Source organism: Microchirus variegatus (genome assembly GCF_963457635.1).
Source record: "Microchirus variegatus genome assembly, chromosome: 13".
NCBI classification, from domain to species: domain Eukaryota; kingdom Metazoa; phylum Chordata; class Actinopteri; order Pleuronectiformes; family Soleidae; genus Microchirus; species Microchirus variegatus.
In genome coordinates this window covers 18,156,194-18,172,821 of record NC_139814.1, presented here as the reverse complement: position 1 = coordinate 18,172,821, position 16,628 = coordinate 18,156,194, and the positions used below count along the sequence as shown (strand labels likewise).

The 16,628-nt window shown below is 42.1% G+C and overlaps 1 protein-coding gene across 1 annotated transcript in view; it reads left to right on the top strand.

Moving 5' to 3' along the window:
• csmd2 (CUB and Sushi multiple domains 2) overlaps positions 1-16,628 on the top strand; it is a gene marked incomplete at both ends in the record, with an annotated part of 204,926 nt that overhangs the window by 169,327 nt on the left and 18,971 nt on the right. Inside the window, 11 exons of the mRNA XM_083900294.1 lie at positions 1,378-1,523; positions 1,608-1,688; positions 2,172-2,285; positions 8,033-8,221; positions 9,481-9,627; positions 11,800-11,988; positions 12,587-12,772; positions 13,185-13,379; positions 13,699-13,872; positions 13,981-14,154; positions 14,490-14,663. Of these exons, the coding sequence (XP_083756420.1) occupies positions 1,378-1,523; positions 1,608-1,688; positions 2,172-2,285; positions 8,033-8,221; positions 9,481-9,627; positions 11,800-11,988; positions 12,587-12,772; positions 13,185-13,379; positions 13,699-13,872; positions 13,981-14,154; positions 14,490-14,663 (1,769 nt within the window). The remainder of the gene's footprint in view (positions 1-1,377; positions 1,524-1,607; positions 1,689-2,171; positions 2,286-8,032; positions 8,222-9,480; positions 9,628-11,799; positions 11,989-12,586; positions 12,773-13,184; positions 13,380-13,698; positions 13,873-13,980; positions 14,155-14,489; positions 14,664-16,628) is intronic.

Below are 16,628 nucleotides of genomic sequence, written 5' to 3'. Positions count from 1 at the left end.
TTTAATGAAACCTTCTGAATAATGTTTTTGTGTGGACTAAAATAAAAAAAACTACAATAGACCCCAAAGCCATCTTAATGTCACATTTTTGTCACAAAAACTTCCCTCTCCAAACCTTTTGCCCTCAATGAGCCTGGTATTGTTGCTTGATAACACAGTCCAGTTGACTCGGCTTTAAGTCCACTGCCTCTTTTTCATTCACGTGTGTGTGTGGGAGTAAACAGACGTAGTCAGGGCTGGCTTTGGCTGCTGGAAATGTTTATATTAGGACATTTTATGTGGTAGGTTTGTTTATTTTTTTCCTGACTGAGTATTAGTGGATAAGGTCTGCTTTCATCACCTCCATAATGTGCAGCCGGGCCTGCCATATGTGTGACCAAACAGGAGATTTTGCACGCATGATGGCTGCCAATCCCACTTGATCCTGCTCTCTCAGAGACAAACTCCAAAACCAAAGGTCCCAGCACTCAGTGAGACCGGATATTTGACTGCCAAACTGGTAAACTAGATGACCTCATGAAGAGTGTATATATAGAATCTGATGATATGTTTTGAAGATAAGGCTGCTCGTGAAATGTGTGCGAACATTTTTGAGTTCAAGATACTCAGGCAACATGGCGAGAAAACCAAAATATGCTCTTTCTATCTATTGTTGCTCTTCACAAACAAACAGCCCCCACTGTGTCGATCTTTCCCAACAAGCTCCCGCAGAGCCAAAATTGGGCCTATAATGTTCCCCAGTTTCCAGTTACTACTGCTTTGTATCAATCCACTGAACTACTGATCCAAGAAAATGGGCCCCATAATGGTGGCTTGGCCACAGTGCTGTCAGGCAGCAGTCCCTAGCCAGCCGTTTCCAGAGCTGCTTGTAATCGCCCATGCCCAGTCTGACAGCCAAAGACAGATGGTTTTTAAGCTGAATGGTTGTGGCAGGAATCTGGGAGCTGGTTTAATCGGCCATGCCCACGCCAGGGGACTGCCACGACTGGGCCACAGCTTTCAGGGACACTCCTATTGGATGGCAGTTAGCAGAAACTGTACGATCCAGACCTGTCATTTCATACTTATCTGTAATTTCTACCTTATTTCAACATAATCATCCAGAGTAGCCCAAAGTAATTGGTTTGGGTTTGATGAAGTGGGAGCAGCTTGGTCATACTCTGCTCCTGGAAGCTGCATGACAATAATCTGGCATGGGGCTTTGTTTGGTTTTCTCATATATGTGTCACAGAGTCTTGGTGTACTTCATGGTTAAAGACCAAAGTGACCACTTTAGTAGAGGCTACTGACAGAAAACCCGGCAGTTAATGATCACTGTGTCTCTGGGGTGCAGTTATTTTTGAAGTTTTAGTAAAGTAGTGACATTTTTTCCTACAGGGATGGTCCACAGGAGACCACCAGGAAACTGGGAGTGTTTACTGATGGAGAGCCCTATGAACCACCAAGTAGCACATCCAATCAAGTGCTAATACGTTTCCGGAGTAACACAGAGAAAGCGGGACTTTTCCGCATCAGCTATCAAGGTATTTAAATTGTCTTACCTGTTATTTCAATTCAGACATTTTTTACATATCCTGTCTTTGACTGATTCTGTCCTCTCAATAAAGCATATAGGCTCCAGCACTGTCTGCCTCCCCCAATCATCCCAAATGCAGAGATCCTGATGGCAAGCAAGGAGTTTAAAATTGGTATGTGTCACAAAAGGCACATTTACACACTTGAACACATGCACAATCCTTCACTGACTACATGTCCCATAAGTCATGAGTGCCGAATGCAAAAACCAAAGGCTACATCAACTGTGGAGATGAGGCAAAGGTATAAATTAACGTTTCAGACAAAATAATCAAAAAGCCAAAGGGATAATGAGGCAGGTGTTGTTTCTCTCACTTGCAGAAGACAATGGAGATGTATACTCTTTATCTGTTTATTTGCATATCTCCTCGACTCATTATCATTCAGAGACAGAAAGGCAGTGACACTGACATAGTGTTTCATCTATAGGATACCCAGTGGGTGTTTATTATGTACCTTACTCCACTGTTAACTTTTTCTTTCACTGAAAAGACACAATGGATCATGATTAGTTCTCTACGTTTTGGCTTGTTGCCACATCTCTGATTTGTCACTGCCTGTATCTCTTCCTCCTTTATCTCTCTCTCTCTCTTCAGGTGATATAGTGCGCTATAGATGTCTTCCAGGCTACCAGTTAAGTGGAAACAGCATCCTGACCTGCCGGTTGGGGACACACTTGGAGTTTGAGGGACCTCCGCCCTCATGTGATGGTGAGTGAATGATGGAGGGTTGAGAAGGAAGACCCTGTTGACGCTCACACAGGGGCACGTTCACAACAGGAGACTGAATACAGTCTGTGCAACCCTAGTCTGATTTGCTGACCACTGTGAAGTTGCACCTGAGCAGTAGGGAGATAAGAGGCTTATTCACAGCTCTTAATGAGGGAGAGGTCAAGCACTGCTTTTCCCATTTTTCTTACCTCTAATTGTGCAGCAGTCAAACTTCCAGGCATAAGCGCTCCCTTTAAACTCCCTCCAAACAACATTAAAAACATCTTAAACATACAAATATGGGCTCAAAATAAACAAAATCTCTAAATTGTTGCAGTTAATAGATTAAAACTGTGACAAAATCTAGCATTCTCTAAATGTTAGTTTGTGGTTTGGTTGGTAATCTCAGGAGAATTATGGGCTAACATTATTTGAATGTTGTGTGTTCGTAGGGCTGTTATGTTGCTATGATTGACAGTTACAGGGATATAAGTATCCCCCATCATTTTTGCTCTAATCACAGACTCGTTTTCTCGGTGTAGTTTGGCATTTTTATATCTGTCTCCCATGGGCCTCTTTGCCTTTAGTCACGGAACAGCAACCACACATCAGTTAGGAAGCACTTCTTTCTCTTTGGATGATACTTGGCTCCCATGAGGCTGAGGGTGGCCACTGTTGTGCTCTCTACATGCTGAGATATCCTCACTCCCAGAGGACTCAATGACTGCAGTGTTTCCAACACATCATCATCATAATACTGTATGTGGTGTGCAGTACGTCCCCCCCGGGAAAGAAACTGGGTGCGTGAAGGGGTCTCAGTGTTTTGTTCCGCTTTAAAGTTTCTGAAATGCCTTCCGTCCCCCGTCCCTCCTTCATCTTGCTTTGTCATTGTCACTTTGCATCCCACACTGTTAGTGGCGGAAGAGGAGAAGTAGGCAAAGCTTGATAATTTTGTGTGCTAAATAGGAAAAATATGCAAATGCTCTCAGCATGAGATGAAGAGCTATAGAGATAAGAAAAATACAAGTTAGGCGAAAGGAGGGCAATGATAGGGGAAATTGATCTATGAATAGGCTAATGATGAAGATGTTGAACAATGTGGCAAGGACACCCAGTGAGGCAGAGTAGAGCCTGATTCAAGTAAAAGAAAAAGTTTCCCTGCTTCACTTATAGTGTACCTGAAAGCATTTGCACCTACACATGTTCATGTAATTGTGTCGGCTTACGCTGTCTTCTAATTGCATTTTTAAAATGTCATACTTAATGCTTGGTTTGCCTTGCTTCAACAAATCAAATCTGCGTGCAATTTTAAAACATCCAAATTGAAATTAGTTACCGTTTAGTTGTCAATCTGCTCATGGCTTACCTTCTCTGTAAATTGTTCCAATTTATCTGGAAGACTGAGGACATACAGTTCCACCTTACTCCTACTACCTGTCCCCTTTTCTTGTACAGAAGAATACTTGCAACAAGAATCCCTTTCAATGAAAGCTGGAGGATTTAAGAGCTGAATGAGAGGAATTTGAGAGAGAGGAAACGGATGCTGCTGTAAAAGAAGACTGCATGTGAAGAGAGGAAGTTCAAAGAAAAAATGTTTGCAGGATTCTCAATTAAGGAGAAAACAAATGCTAGAGGAATAATTGAGCAGAAGAATGGGGTTTAAAAGTGAGAGGTAAGGAAGAGAGACGGGGAGAGACTTAGTGGGGGAGTGAAGAGAAGAAGTGTACAACTCATTGAAATGCAGGGGACATGCAGGCTGCAGCTGCACCTATCAAATCACCACTTCTTGCTTTGACAAGCGCAACCCTCCCTTCACATCAAGCTGCCGTCGCCACAAATACACTGTCGCGCGCTTGTACACAGGCAGTCTAGACACAAACAGTGGTCAGGTATGTGTTTGGGTTACACAACAGTGGAGGTTGTCATTGAGAGTGTAAAGAGCAACACTGGAGCTGATACAGCCGGTTCTGCAGTGTTGCCTTCCCTCTGTGCCAGTATCTTCTCTCTTCCTCCGCCTCTTCCCTCTGTCTGCACTCCCTCCTCCTCCTCCTTCTCTCTCTCTCCTCCCGTTTCTCTCCCCACCGCTGGCCCTCTAGCATCACGCACTGTTCTCACGTAACACCATACCTTTTTTTTTTTATTCCCTGCGCTCTTTTACTTTGTCCTTCACTGAGACTTCTTCAAAACATAGTGCAGTGTACTTTCACATACTTGAATGCACAGGTGGCCGTTAGTCCACGGATCTAAGTCTTTCCCTGAAAACTGGAGCGCAGGCAGAGGAAAATCAAAGCAACCGCCAAACACGCGTATAAACAGACACACACTTAGACTGGTTTTATATTTAGTCACAGAGGCAAGAGGATTTAGCCTCCCCCGGTGTTTCCGACCACTGAGGAGCCAGGTAATTTATATAATATTTGATGTTGTATATGACTCCTAACCTTTAACTACATCTGCTGTCTCCTGAGACTACATGACGTTCCAGCATCGCATACACAAAGCAAACAGCATTAGTAAAAAGTGGTGCATTAATTCATTAATAATGCACAATGAGTCCTGGTAATCCAAAGTCCCCAAGTTTATTCTCCACACTGATTGCTGGTTTAAACCCGCATAATTGCCCATCACATTAATTTCCCAACTCTGTCTCTTTGCCTCACCAGCTGTCTGTTGTTTTTTGTTCCCTAGAGTTTTTTTTTTTTCACCCACCATCTATTATCGCAGAAGGGATTACAGCTGCCCGTATGTTTTTGCATAGTCATTGTCGCCCATGATTTTTTTCATCCAGTTTAAAGCGCATTTTGAAGCCCATCCCCTTTAATCATCTTATGATCGCTCCTTGGCTTATGCTAATTAAACAAAGTAAATTGAGTAGAGGCAGCTCAACTGTACTGCAGTGATACACGCATGATATATTGCGGATTCATGCACACGCGCTGCCATCCTTGTACACTGGAGTGCACAAACGTGTATAGATGCAGATGTGTGCGCATCTGTGCTTGTTCGCATGGAAACCCTCCAATGTATCTTCTTTTTTTTTTTTGTTAGCCGGGGAACTGTTTATACAGTTTACACTGGAACAGGAAAGGATGTCTCGCAGATTGTCATTCCACCAACCTGTTCATTTCAACCCTTGTCTCATTAAAGTGAAATTTCATTTCGAGCCCTTATCAGCACTCATCTCACCTTGTGCGCTGAAGCTGCCTCTCCCAAGGTGTCAGATTTGTCCCCTAATACCCCCCTTTGTTTACAGCCAAAGAGTGATGCTTCATTTCAAAGTGGAATCGTTTAATAAGTAGCAGACCACAGATAAGAGCCAATGCCTGTCTCTTTTCATCAGCTCCGAGACAAGCTGAAGGCAGTTTTGAAGACACGTTGGCGCTCCCTGAAAGGTCACTGACAACACACATCTCATCCTCAGAGAATTGATTGTTTAATGAACTTCACTCTTTGATTTTATGTGCTACTTCCAGGTACAGTCAGTTTCAATACGAGTGAAGGATTTAAGCCCTTTGGTTCTCATCCGCTGAAGACCTCCAGGTCGTAAATAATTTTACAAACTGAGCTGAGTAACTTAAACATGGTGACACTGTTGCGTGCTCCTGTGTTGTTGTTGTTGTTGCTGCAGCTGATGTCCCAAACGATTCTGTCACTGATATTTCACGTTGAAAACATGGCTTGTGAAACCAAACATTGTTTGTCCTTCGGTAATTTTTTCAATTAATTATAAATAATTTATCATGACTTTTAGTTAGTGGCATTATTTGACATTTCTTGAGGTGATTAAGGAAACGTACAGTGAGCTGGTTATTAATGTGAAAAACTCCAGTCAGGGGTTCCTCATAGCCCAATGTCCTGAACTATTACGCGGCTACTTACTAAAAACCAAATAATTTGACTCAACATAATTTTTTTTTTTTAAAGTTAGTTACTCATGATTAGAAATGATTATATTGCGTCCACAGAATGAAATAGTCCATCTGGTTTAATGGGGGGAAAACTGCTTATTTCACTACTCTCTCTCTTTCTCTCTCTGCATTTAAACTTTCTTGCATCTTTTGCACTTCCTCATTCTTCTGAGCCGCTTTTTTTAATTTTCCCTAAGTGTGGCTAAATATCTGTCATTAATTAAGAATTCAAGTTCCACTCTATTCTTATTAATGATAATGTTCGACAAGTATTCTATGGTATTTTAGGTTTCTGATCCAGATGGCTTTGGCAAACGGTTTCTGCCAGTGAGTTGACAGTGATGGATTCACCAAACGTTGTTCCTCACTACTGTACGTTATACACTGCAGTAGTCTGGTATACAGAAATATTACTACTCAAACACGCTGTGCAATAACTGCACCTAGTTGACACCAAGCAAGGTAAAGCAAATACTAACATAATCATTTGCGAATGCTGTTTAACCCTGCCTGTTCACCATAATCCTCTCCGTCGGATTTATTAATTCCTTCCTGTGTGAACTCAATGAAAGACGGGTGAACAAGCCAAGCCAAGGCAAACACACACACACACACACACACACACACACAGTTGTGTTGACATTAACGGATAAGCACATACAGAGACGCAAATATATGCACACGCACTGTCCCACAAAGGAGCCGCTGCAAGAATGCAACTCGGAGCGTTCAATATTTCACCGATGTAATGAAGGAGCTGCGAGTGCCCAGAGCTACCTTGCCCCGAGGCAGAACAGACACGGGTATTCAAATTGCAGCACACAGCAAGCACATTTGCATAAACTTTACATTTTCTGCCAGTGCCACACTTGGCCGACGAACACACACACACATGAAAAGTATAATTATGCAAAAGGAATCTGGTCAAAAAGCAGGCTTTAAAGTGTTATTTTAAAGTTATTTCAATGACATGCGCATGATCTTCATGCTTTTTTCTTAATTTTTAAGACGAACAATTGAGTTGACTAAATCATCTATGTTCTGTCAAAGTAGACTATCATTCTATATTATTTAAGAAACTGTGTGTATACCCAGTGTAACAGCAACACCCAGCTAAAAGTAATCAAGTGTAATGCAATGATCCTGCAGTAAATTCTGCCTTCTTCTAAGTTCCGTTTAATGGTCACTATTTTTGTTGAAATTGAGTTAAAGAGGCGCTGATTTAACTGTGCAATCAAACAAGAATAACAAATGTACATCTTGTCTGCTGTGGAGAGAGTCATTTCACGGTTTACCTCCTCAGTGTGCAGTCCCATTAGATAAGCAGCTAAAACAACAGGAAATGTGGGGAAATGTCTGTTGTCATTGTTGCAGCCCTGGCTTCCTTATATGTTGCAGCTTATAGTTTCACTGTGTATGCAAACACCTCTGGCAGATAAAGAGGTTGGCATCGAAGCACTGCAGCAAAAGTGCAACAGACCTAGACAGAGGAGCTGAGACTGAAACAACTTTGAAAATGTTTTTGAGGGGTGTGGTGACGACTTCAGGAAAAGAGGAAACCGTATTCACCAATTCCTGGACTAACATAGACAGCTGTCTTTCCCGTGACTGCATCAGAATGACAATTAGCTCAGTTATGTCATTTAGTCACATTGAGTTGCCCTCCAACTACAATATGGACGAAACCAATCCAATTTGTGTTTCAGGCTAAATTGAATTCCCCTCCAGGAAAGAATCAACAGCCATTAAAGTTGTCGCCAAATTCCGAAGCAACAAAGACTACAACAACAAAGTTATTCCCGTCATTACAATAAGTTTATTTTTTTTCTCTCTCAACAGTGACTTGTCCCATGAATGAGGTGCTCACAGCGTCCACAGGTGTCATCATGAGCCAGTCACCAGGCAATGGTTTCCCCCATTTTGAGTCCTGCTCCTGGGTGGTCAAAGTGGAACCGGGCTTCAACATAACCTTCACGATCGAACACTTCCAGACCATCCGACAGTTTGACGAGCTGGAGATCTTTGACGGTGAGTCGTTGCATCTACATGTAAAGGTGATATACAATTTTCAAAATGCTATTTATATAGCCAACAATTTACAAAATACAGTTTGTCTAACGGGGCTTCACAGTGTTGGTAACATCCTCTGTCCTTGGACACTCAGACATGGTAAGGAAAAACCCCTTATAATAGGGGAAAAGAAAGAGGTAGAAACCTTAGGGACAGACGTGCAGTAGATGTTACCCAAAATATAGACTATTACAAAAAGTAAAGCATAAAAAGTCTTTAAATGCCAGTATCCATCTGGATCACTGGGTTTGTCGCAGCCTGTATCGAAGGCTGTTGTGATCAGAGACTTGGGGATGATGGAGTCCTCGTTTCCGTCCTGGCCTCTCCCTGTTCGCTTGTGGCAGCAAAACTGTAAGACAACATGTCTTTCTTCCATATTACTTTATAGGATACTATTTATTACATATCAGTTTATTTGAACATATTTCATTGTCTAGCAATATAATGTCCTGTTTTTGACATTGCTGACATGCACACAGCATATACCGACTTTTCAAACATACAGTAATTGTGGATTATTTCCCAAATATCCACAATTATCAGCCGAAATGAGCCAGCCTGAATTTACTGTAACAAGGCGTCCACTAAAAGAAAATGGCACGCAGGCTCCCTTTCATGTTGACAGAACAGCTACATCTATCTTGTACATTTGCATGTGATTAGAGGCTCAGTCAGCAACTCTGCCAGGCTGCTCTGAGAAAATGGCTGTCGTATACACTGGTGTTGCTGATTAGTGCTTTTTATCCCCTGCCGAGTGGAGGGGAACACGCATTTGCTAACCTTAGGGCTTCCGAGCCAACTGCGGATTGAAATCATTATGTCAATAATAGGAAGCTGAGCAAAGTGCATAATCCCTTAAATGCCATAACTCAGGATGATTTGATTTGCTTCATAATGTCATGTTTTTAATTACATTTTGTTTGCAGTACAGACATTTTAGAAATGTGTTTTGTTGTTTACTTAGTTGGAATGTAATATTATTGCTATTTCACAGTTACTTTTATATCATCAGTTATTAATTCATTCATCTTCTACCGCTTTATCCTCCACATGTGGGTCGCGGGGAGCGCTGGTGCCAATCCCAGCTTGACATAGGGCAAAAGTCGGGTTCACACCCTCGACAGGGTCACCAGTCCATCACGGGGCCACATAGAGACAAACAACCGTCCACTTTCACACGATCAATCATTTCTATTTCTCTCCAAATGTTTACGCAGGTCCATCCAGACAGAGCCCACTCCTCATCACCCTCAGTGGTAACTATTCCAGTCCGCTGAGTATCACCAGCTCCAGCAACAAAGTCTTTCTGCACTGGTCCTTTGATCACACCACCAGCCACAAAGGCTTCAAAATACGCTACTCAGGTGAGTCAGAAACAAGCATGAGGTTACATTCTTTAACGTTCTTTTTTATACAAAAACGATTTTTCATTGCAGTGGGGTATTTACACCTGACTCACTTATATGACTCATATTTGCTTTTTGTTACTCTTCATTTTTGCACTCACTGGATGTGTCGATGTTTGGACTGCAGCTGAAAACAGCTAGAAATATGACCCGTCTCCATGACAACCTAGTGGGGGTAGCAAGCATCTGCGCTACTCTATGCTATACTGCACAGTCCTGGGGATTTGGAGAATGTGGTTTATTGTATTTCTTAATTTTATTTTTCTGTCTTTTGTCCTGCTCCCCTGAAAGATGTGTTTGTGTCTATGACACCTGCGTAACTCGCTGTGAATCATGACTGTGTAAATATTTAAAAGGCTCCCTCCGCGCTGTATCAACACCACTCAGCCAGACTGACTAATCGTCTCTCCCGTCCTCGCAGTGGAACGCTGCGTCTCCTCGCCCAGATGTTTTGTCATTTCACTGCCTTTTACTGTTTTCTTTTCATAAACATGATGGATTTTGCCATCGTAGGTGAAGTGACAGACGGACAAAGTGATTGCTGAGAAACCCCACAAGTTGCCTTGGTCAGTGTGGAGTTGCCTTCTGAAAGGGAGGGGAAGGAGAAACAGATGGCGCAGGGAAGATTCATGGCATTCATCTGTGATCTTCATCAATCCGTCTTTTTTTTTCTCCACGGGCCACTCTTCCGTCTCCAACTTGCAGACTTCTCCTCCTCAGTTTTCTCGACTTTCTCTCCATCCACGGCTGCAGTCTGCCACTATTTCCCCCTACTGTTTATGCTTATGTTTCTCATCCTTTGTCTCTTTTTACCACCCTCCTATTTCTTCTTCTCTATCATGTAATCCAACGCAGTCACCTGCCTGTGTCGAATCTGTTAACTCTGAGCTGTAGGGCTGATTTCATTGAGACAAGCTGGATGCCGTTTCAGGCAGACGAAGAGAGACAGAGAAAGGAACACAGGAAAGGGGCAAAAAGATAGAAGAACTGCACTTGAGGCTGACTCAAGAGCCGCCAGTCACAGTGACTGACAGGTGGCCTTGTCGAGGAACATAGCTCTGTCACTGTATTATCATTTGATTCAAATATTGGGTTTGTTCCATTCCTTATCCATGTAGCCGTTGAGGAGGACACTCATCCTTTGATGACTGGGGAGATGACAACCTTTTCACACTTGAATGCTACATTTAACAAAAGCCTGAGCAAACCCAACATCTTTCTTTGTGGATCTCAATGTCAAATTTCAAACAAAGCCTGTTTTATCGAATACCCCTTCAGTGCCCCTGTCAGCTCAATTGAAAATTCTTAAATTCTCTTTCTAACAACAGACATTTATGAGGCAGCAATGTCTCATATGCGCTGAATACATACATACACTGTGCAGTCTACTGTAAAGGATTGCTTAAAATTCCCACTAACCTAAATGTGTGTGCTTTTTCATTGCCTCATATGAGCAGTTTCATTCAGAATTAACATTTTTATAGAAATGTAATGTTGACATAATGGTTAAGTGTAAGGGATAATGTGCATTTTTGTGTCCATGGTCCACTTCCGTCTTAATCTCTTCCCTGACTGAGCAGCGTTTTTCAGCGTGTTCTTTCACATTTAATTTTTTTAATGCAACCACAGTCTTTTGTGCTTTTTCATTGAAACCATCCTTCTCCTGCAGGTACGTGGCGACGCCGTGTTATTGTTAGATCTGCAAAAATGCAATTTAAGCCAAGAGAGTCTCCCAATTTTTCAGAAACCACGGAACCTGTTGCCGACACTGTTTCGAATGATGAACAGTTATTGCAGCCACCAATTTAGCCAACAAACAAAAACAGATACTTCGCTCCTGTTATTATGTATCCATCACTTTTATGATCCTCTTCTGCTGCTGCTGACAAACTCCTGTTTCGCTTTGCAGAACATAACTTTGCTTTTATCAATTTTCCGTGTCTCTAGTCTGCAGTTTTTCCCCTTAAGAGATTGCATTGTACCGCTGACGGTGGAGACACATTAATCCTTCACCTCCTCTACAACAAGTTGCATCATCTTGCATCATTTCAATTTTTTTCCAGCTTGTTGCACTCAGTATTGCTGTGCATATTTGTATCTTTATTTTTTATTTTTTTCCCTTTTACACAGCGGCTTACTGCAGCCCTCCGAACAACCCTGTAAACGGCACAGTGCACAGTCTGACTGGCACTAAGCTGGGCAGCGCTCTGCGTTTCGGCTGTGACCAGGGCTTTCGCCTCATTGGCCAGAGCACTGCCTCATGCACCCGGACTGCACAGGGCATCTACCAGTGGAACGCTCCTGTGCCACTTTGCCAAGGTGAGGACCCATGATGGCAGCAGGTGTTGAGAGATGATGGAATGGTGGAAGTTGTCAAGAAAAGTGTGAATACAGACATCTAAAAGGCTGCATTGTCTTGTTTCTCTTACTTCAAATCATATAATCTTCATTATAATTTCCTCACTTCTATATACCTTTCAGGGACAATCAGAATGTTGCAGGGAATGTTCAGTAATGGAATCAACATTTGGCTGACAGTTTTAAAGTATTTGAAGCATTAAAACTACATACATGTTTCCCGTATTTACCAGAAACCTGGCGTTTTCTTTAAAAGAATAATAATTTTAAGTCTAAAAAAAAAAAAATCTACTAGGTTCCAGCCTTAATATAAGTTAAAGCAGCTAACCCTGTTCATTGTTTGGTCAAGTCTGCACAAGGTGTAATCTCCACTTGAAATGCATGTGGTCTCTGGAGATTGATTGTTTACTACTAGGCAGATGGCTGCCTAAGCAAATATTTGCTCAACATCAGTGCTGGCTCTGCATGTGCAGGAAGCCTATTGTTGGGTCGGCACGCTGCACATTTTACCAACCACAATGCCTCTCTTTTTCCTGATTCATGCGTTTGCTCCTTGCAGTGATGTCATGTGGAATGCCAGTGCCTCCGGTCAATGGAAGTATTGCTGGCCAAGACTTTTCTCTAGGAGCAAGGGTCAACTATCAGTGTAATCCCGGGTTTCGACTTGCTGGGCCCATCACAACCGCAATGGTCTGTCAAGAATCTGGGAGGTGGAGCCCCATTGAGGCCCCACCCAGATGTATTCGTAAGTATTGCACTCTATTTGTACTAATTTTATAAGTTTATGTTAATATCTAAAAATGGAATTGTTAAGTAGTGTAACCATATTTCTCTACAAAGTAGAAAACTGTTGTGTTGTTGGTCACCTTTTAATTTTCCACTTTACTGTCTCTGCTATAACTACCGGGGCAAAATTAAAAATCAGAGAGAGGAATGAAGTTTTCACTACTACTAGTTAACCAGTGAATTGTGTTTTTCATAGTTTTTTTCTTTATTGTGTATATTTGCTTCTAATGAGGAATAACTGCTCATTGGTGTTAGCTGTGCATGATCCACGCTGCTTCCCGACCTCATCAAAGGAGGTCTTTTGTTTGTGTATTAACTGAGAGAAATTGGAAACAATGCCTTGAAATTAATTATGTTGTTTTGACCTACAGCTGTGACTTGTCCTGACATCGGCCACTCTGCTGTGGAGCACGGGAGATGGAGACTGATCTACGGAACTCAAAACCAATATGATGCTATTATGATGCTCATATGTGACCCAGGATATTACTACAGGGGTCAAAGGATCATTCGCTGCCAAGCCAACAGCGCCTGGAACTACCCGGATCCACGACCAGTCTGTGGAAGTAAGGGCAAAACTGCACATCTTACAGTCTAAATTTCCTGATGTTATTTACCTCAACTGCTTCATCGGCAGTAAAAGAACAGAAAAATCCGAGCCAGGAAAAGAGATTTGCAAGACTTGGAATATAATTGCATCCAAATCAATGTTATTTCCACTGTGATATTAAGAAAACATCATTACAAAACAGGCGCAAACCTTCCAACCAAAACAAAGTGAATGTAGACTAAATAAAAACATATCCCAAACAAGACAAATGAATATTGATTTTACTTTTGACCATATGGAGTTGCAATATTATGTTGTTGTTTTTTCCATTTCAGTCATCTCCTGTGGGGACCTTGGGACCCCACCAAATGGCAACAAGATTGGAACATTGACTGTGTATGGAGCCACTGCCATTTTCTCCTGCAACACAGGTTATACCTTGGTGGGCTCTCGGGTACGAGAGTGTATGTCAAATGGGCTTTGGAGTGGAACACAGGTCCAGTGTCTCGGTGAGATCTGCAGCTGGAAATAAAAAAAAAATAAGTTAAAAGTTGTGCACTTTAAAAGTTGAAGACTGATATCTGACCTTGACTGTTTCTTTATCCATTCATCCATAGCTGGCCACTGTGGCACCCCAGAGCCTATCGTGAACGGACAGATAATTGGGGAGAACTACAACTATCGAGGCAGCGTTGTGTACCAGTGTAACCCGGGGTTTCGTCTCATCGGTGTGTCCGTGCGGATTTGCGAACAGGATCACCGCTGGTCAGGAAACACTCCTGTCTGTGTCCGTGAGTATCCAGGGATAATTAAATTATTGAAGCACTGGGTGAAGTACGTTGGCTAGAATTTTTAAAACCTCTGAAAGAAAAAGGCACATCAGGGATTTGTAGTAAGTAAAAGAATTATATTAGATCAAGCTAAGATCACCATGGATCACCACTTTAGCAATATTAAACTCGACACTGATCAGTAGTGAACATTTTTATAAAAAAAAGCTCCTGTATTAAATGAATCATGGAAGCTAATGATGATCAAGGGTGAAAATATTGAAATGCGGCTGCTATGGGACTGTCAGACCATTTCACAATTGTGTTTCAATTTCTTTCTCCTTTGACCTTTCCAGCCATTACCTGTGGACATCCTGGCAACCCCACCTTCGGTCTGACTCAAGGAAACCAGTTCAACTTAAATGACGCTGTGCGGTTCGTCTGCAATACGGGATACGTCCTGCAGGGGGCTGTGAAATCTGCCTGTCAGGCAAACGGGCAGTGGAGCAACTCCCTTCCCAGGTGTAAAAGTAAGTGTCAAGTACATCACTCAATGCATGTGTCATGTGCTTCTGCATACAGATAAATGGACTTCGATAAAGGCCACAGAAAATGGACAGATTAGTTCAAAAATGGTGCATCTCCATTGAAAATTGGAACTAACAATCAGATGTATGTGTCCACATTGACAGAAAAATTGGACCTGAGTCACTTCAGTCTGATAATCTGAGTTGTGCCTGGAGAGAGAGAGAAAAAACAGTTTATTCAAAAACGTTTATGTTAGCAATTGCTAGCCAACTGGGATGCGGGCAAACTTGATGTACCATAACAGGAGGAAATGAGTATTGCGGTTGCAGAGGCCACAAAATCAGCGATGGCAAGACTCTTCATCATCTCAGGCTTAGACGACACAAGAGTCTCTGCCAATGCCAGAGCTGCATTTTTCTGCTTTATGCTAGAGGCGTACTGGCAGAAGATTTGAAGACCATGCATATGGCGAGTCACCTCATTAAGTTCCTCCGCACAAAAAAAAACAAAAAACTACGGTCTGCTGAGTCTTTAGTGGGACAGCCCGCTCTGTCACAGCTGATGGAGCCAGCAAAGACAGGGAGGACCCAAAACCAGACATAGGTATGCAAGTTCAGTGAATGAACTTTAATTGAAGTAAGCCAGGCATACAGACAAATGAATGAACAAGCAGGCAGGTACCAAAAAACATGTTACTACTTGCAGGAAAGAAGAACCGGGAGCAACGCACTGGAGAATTAGCTGACAATCTTAAAAAGGAGCTGGTGGAAACAGCTGGTTTAAATACTGGTTGAGAAAATCAGGAGGTGGTGTAGAGAGTGTGGGCCTGAAAACTCATAAGAGGGAATAGGAAGCACGAGCCATCATAAACAGGACTGAAACAGAAATCCAAATATTGTTATGTACTGTATATTTACACCTCAGCAGCTTTGTGCACGCCAAATACAAAAAGGTTGGTCATTCTCAAAAAAAAAAACATTCTCATCATTTGCTTGTATTTGCCTGTGGGCATATATTCTCTTTGTGTATAGTCCTCCTTTTATTTATTATCAGGTATTAAATAACCTATTGTATTCCACAAGGTCAGACTTTCTTTGACCACAAATGACCCCAATCACAGAGAGCGGAGATGGAGCGCAGGGATACACAGAGGGAGTTTAAAGGAGTCATTTTCTGGGAAATTAAAATGAAAAACCAAAGAAAAACTTGGATTATTTCATTAACACTGTCTCAGCCGTGTGTCCCGTTGACGATTTGAAATTATATTTGCATGTGGTGTTATTTCCTCTTAGTCTTTAAGGCTCAGCCGTTTGTCAAGAATTCTAACTTAGTTAATAACCTTGCAGAGATGGGTAAGGATTATCACAGGATTCTTCAGAGACCTGTGTTGTGTCTTTCTGGGGAATAATGAGTACTGCTATAAAAAAAAAATGTTGGCAAAGCAAGGACTTTGGCAGTGTTTTTGTGACAAGCGATGGATCTCAAAACCTCCATGTGAGGGCTTCATGACAGGCACAGGAAGGGGCCTCACACAGGGACGGACCCAGACTCTGACAAGTTAGTGACACAGCCAATGACAGATTGACTTATGAATTTGTTTTAAATGAGGAGAGAAGAGATTTTACCTTTTTTTTTTCAGACACAGGGATGAGGAGGTTAAGAGTCCCACAGGAATCCTCAAAAAATGAGTATGTTTGACTGCTGCATGCAAAAGCAGGGACATTTTCTCTCAGACATATGCCTTGGATCTCTATGCTCTAGTAGTTGCATCATATTAGCATTGGCCCCGTTTCCATGCAGATGCTGACTCTGAGACGTGTTGTGCGGCAGACTGTATTTGTGGATGTGGGTGCCTTTTGCAATGGTGCTTTATCCTCACTGTAAAGACATAAGTTGCTTAGAAGTCTTGTCGTGAGTCGGATTTATCACCTTAATTACAGCACGCAAGACATATTTGGTGAATTGTG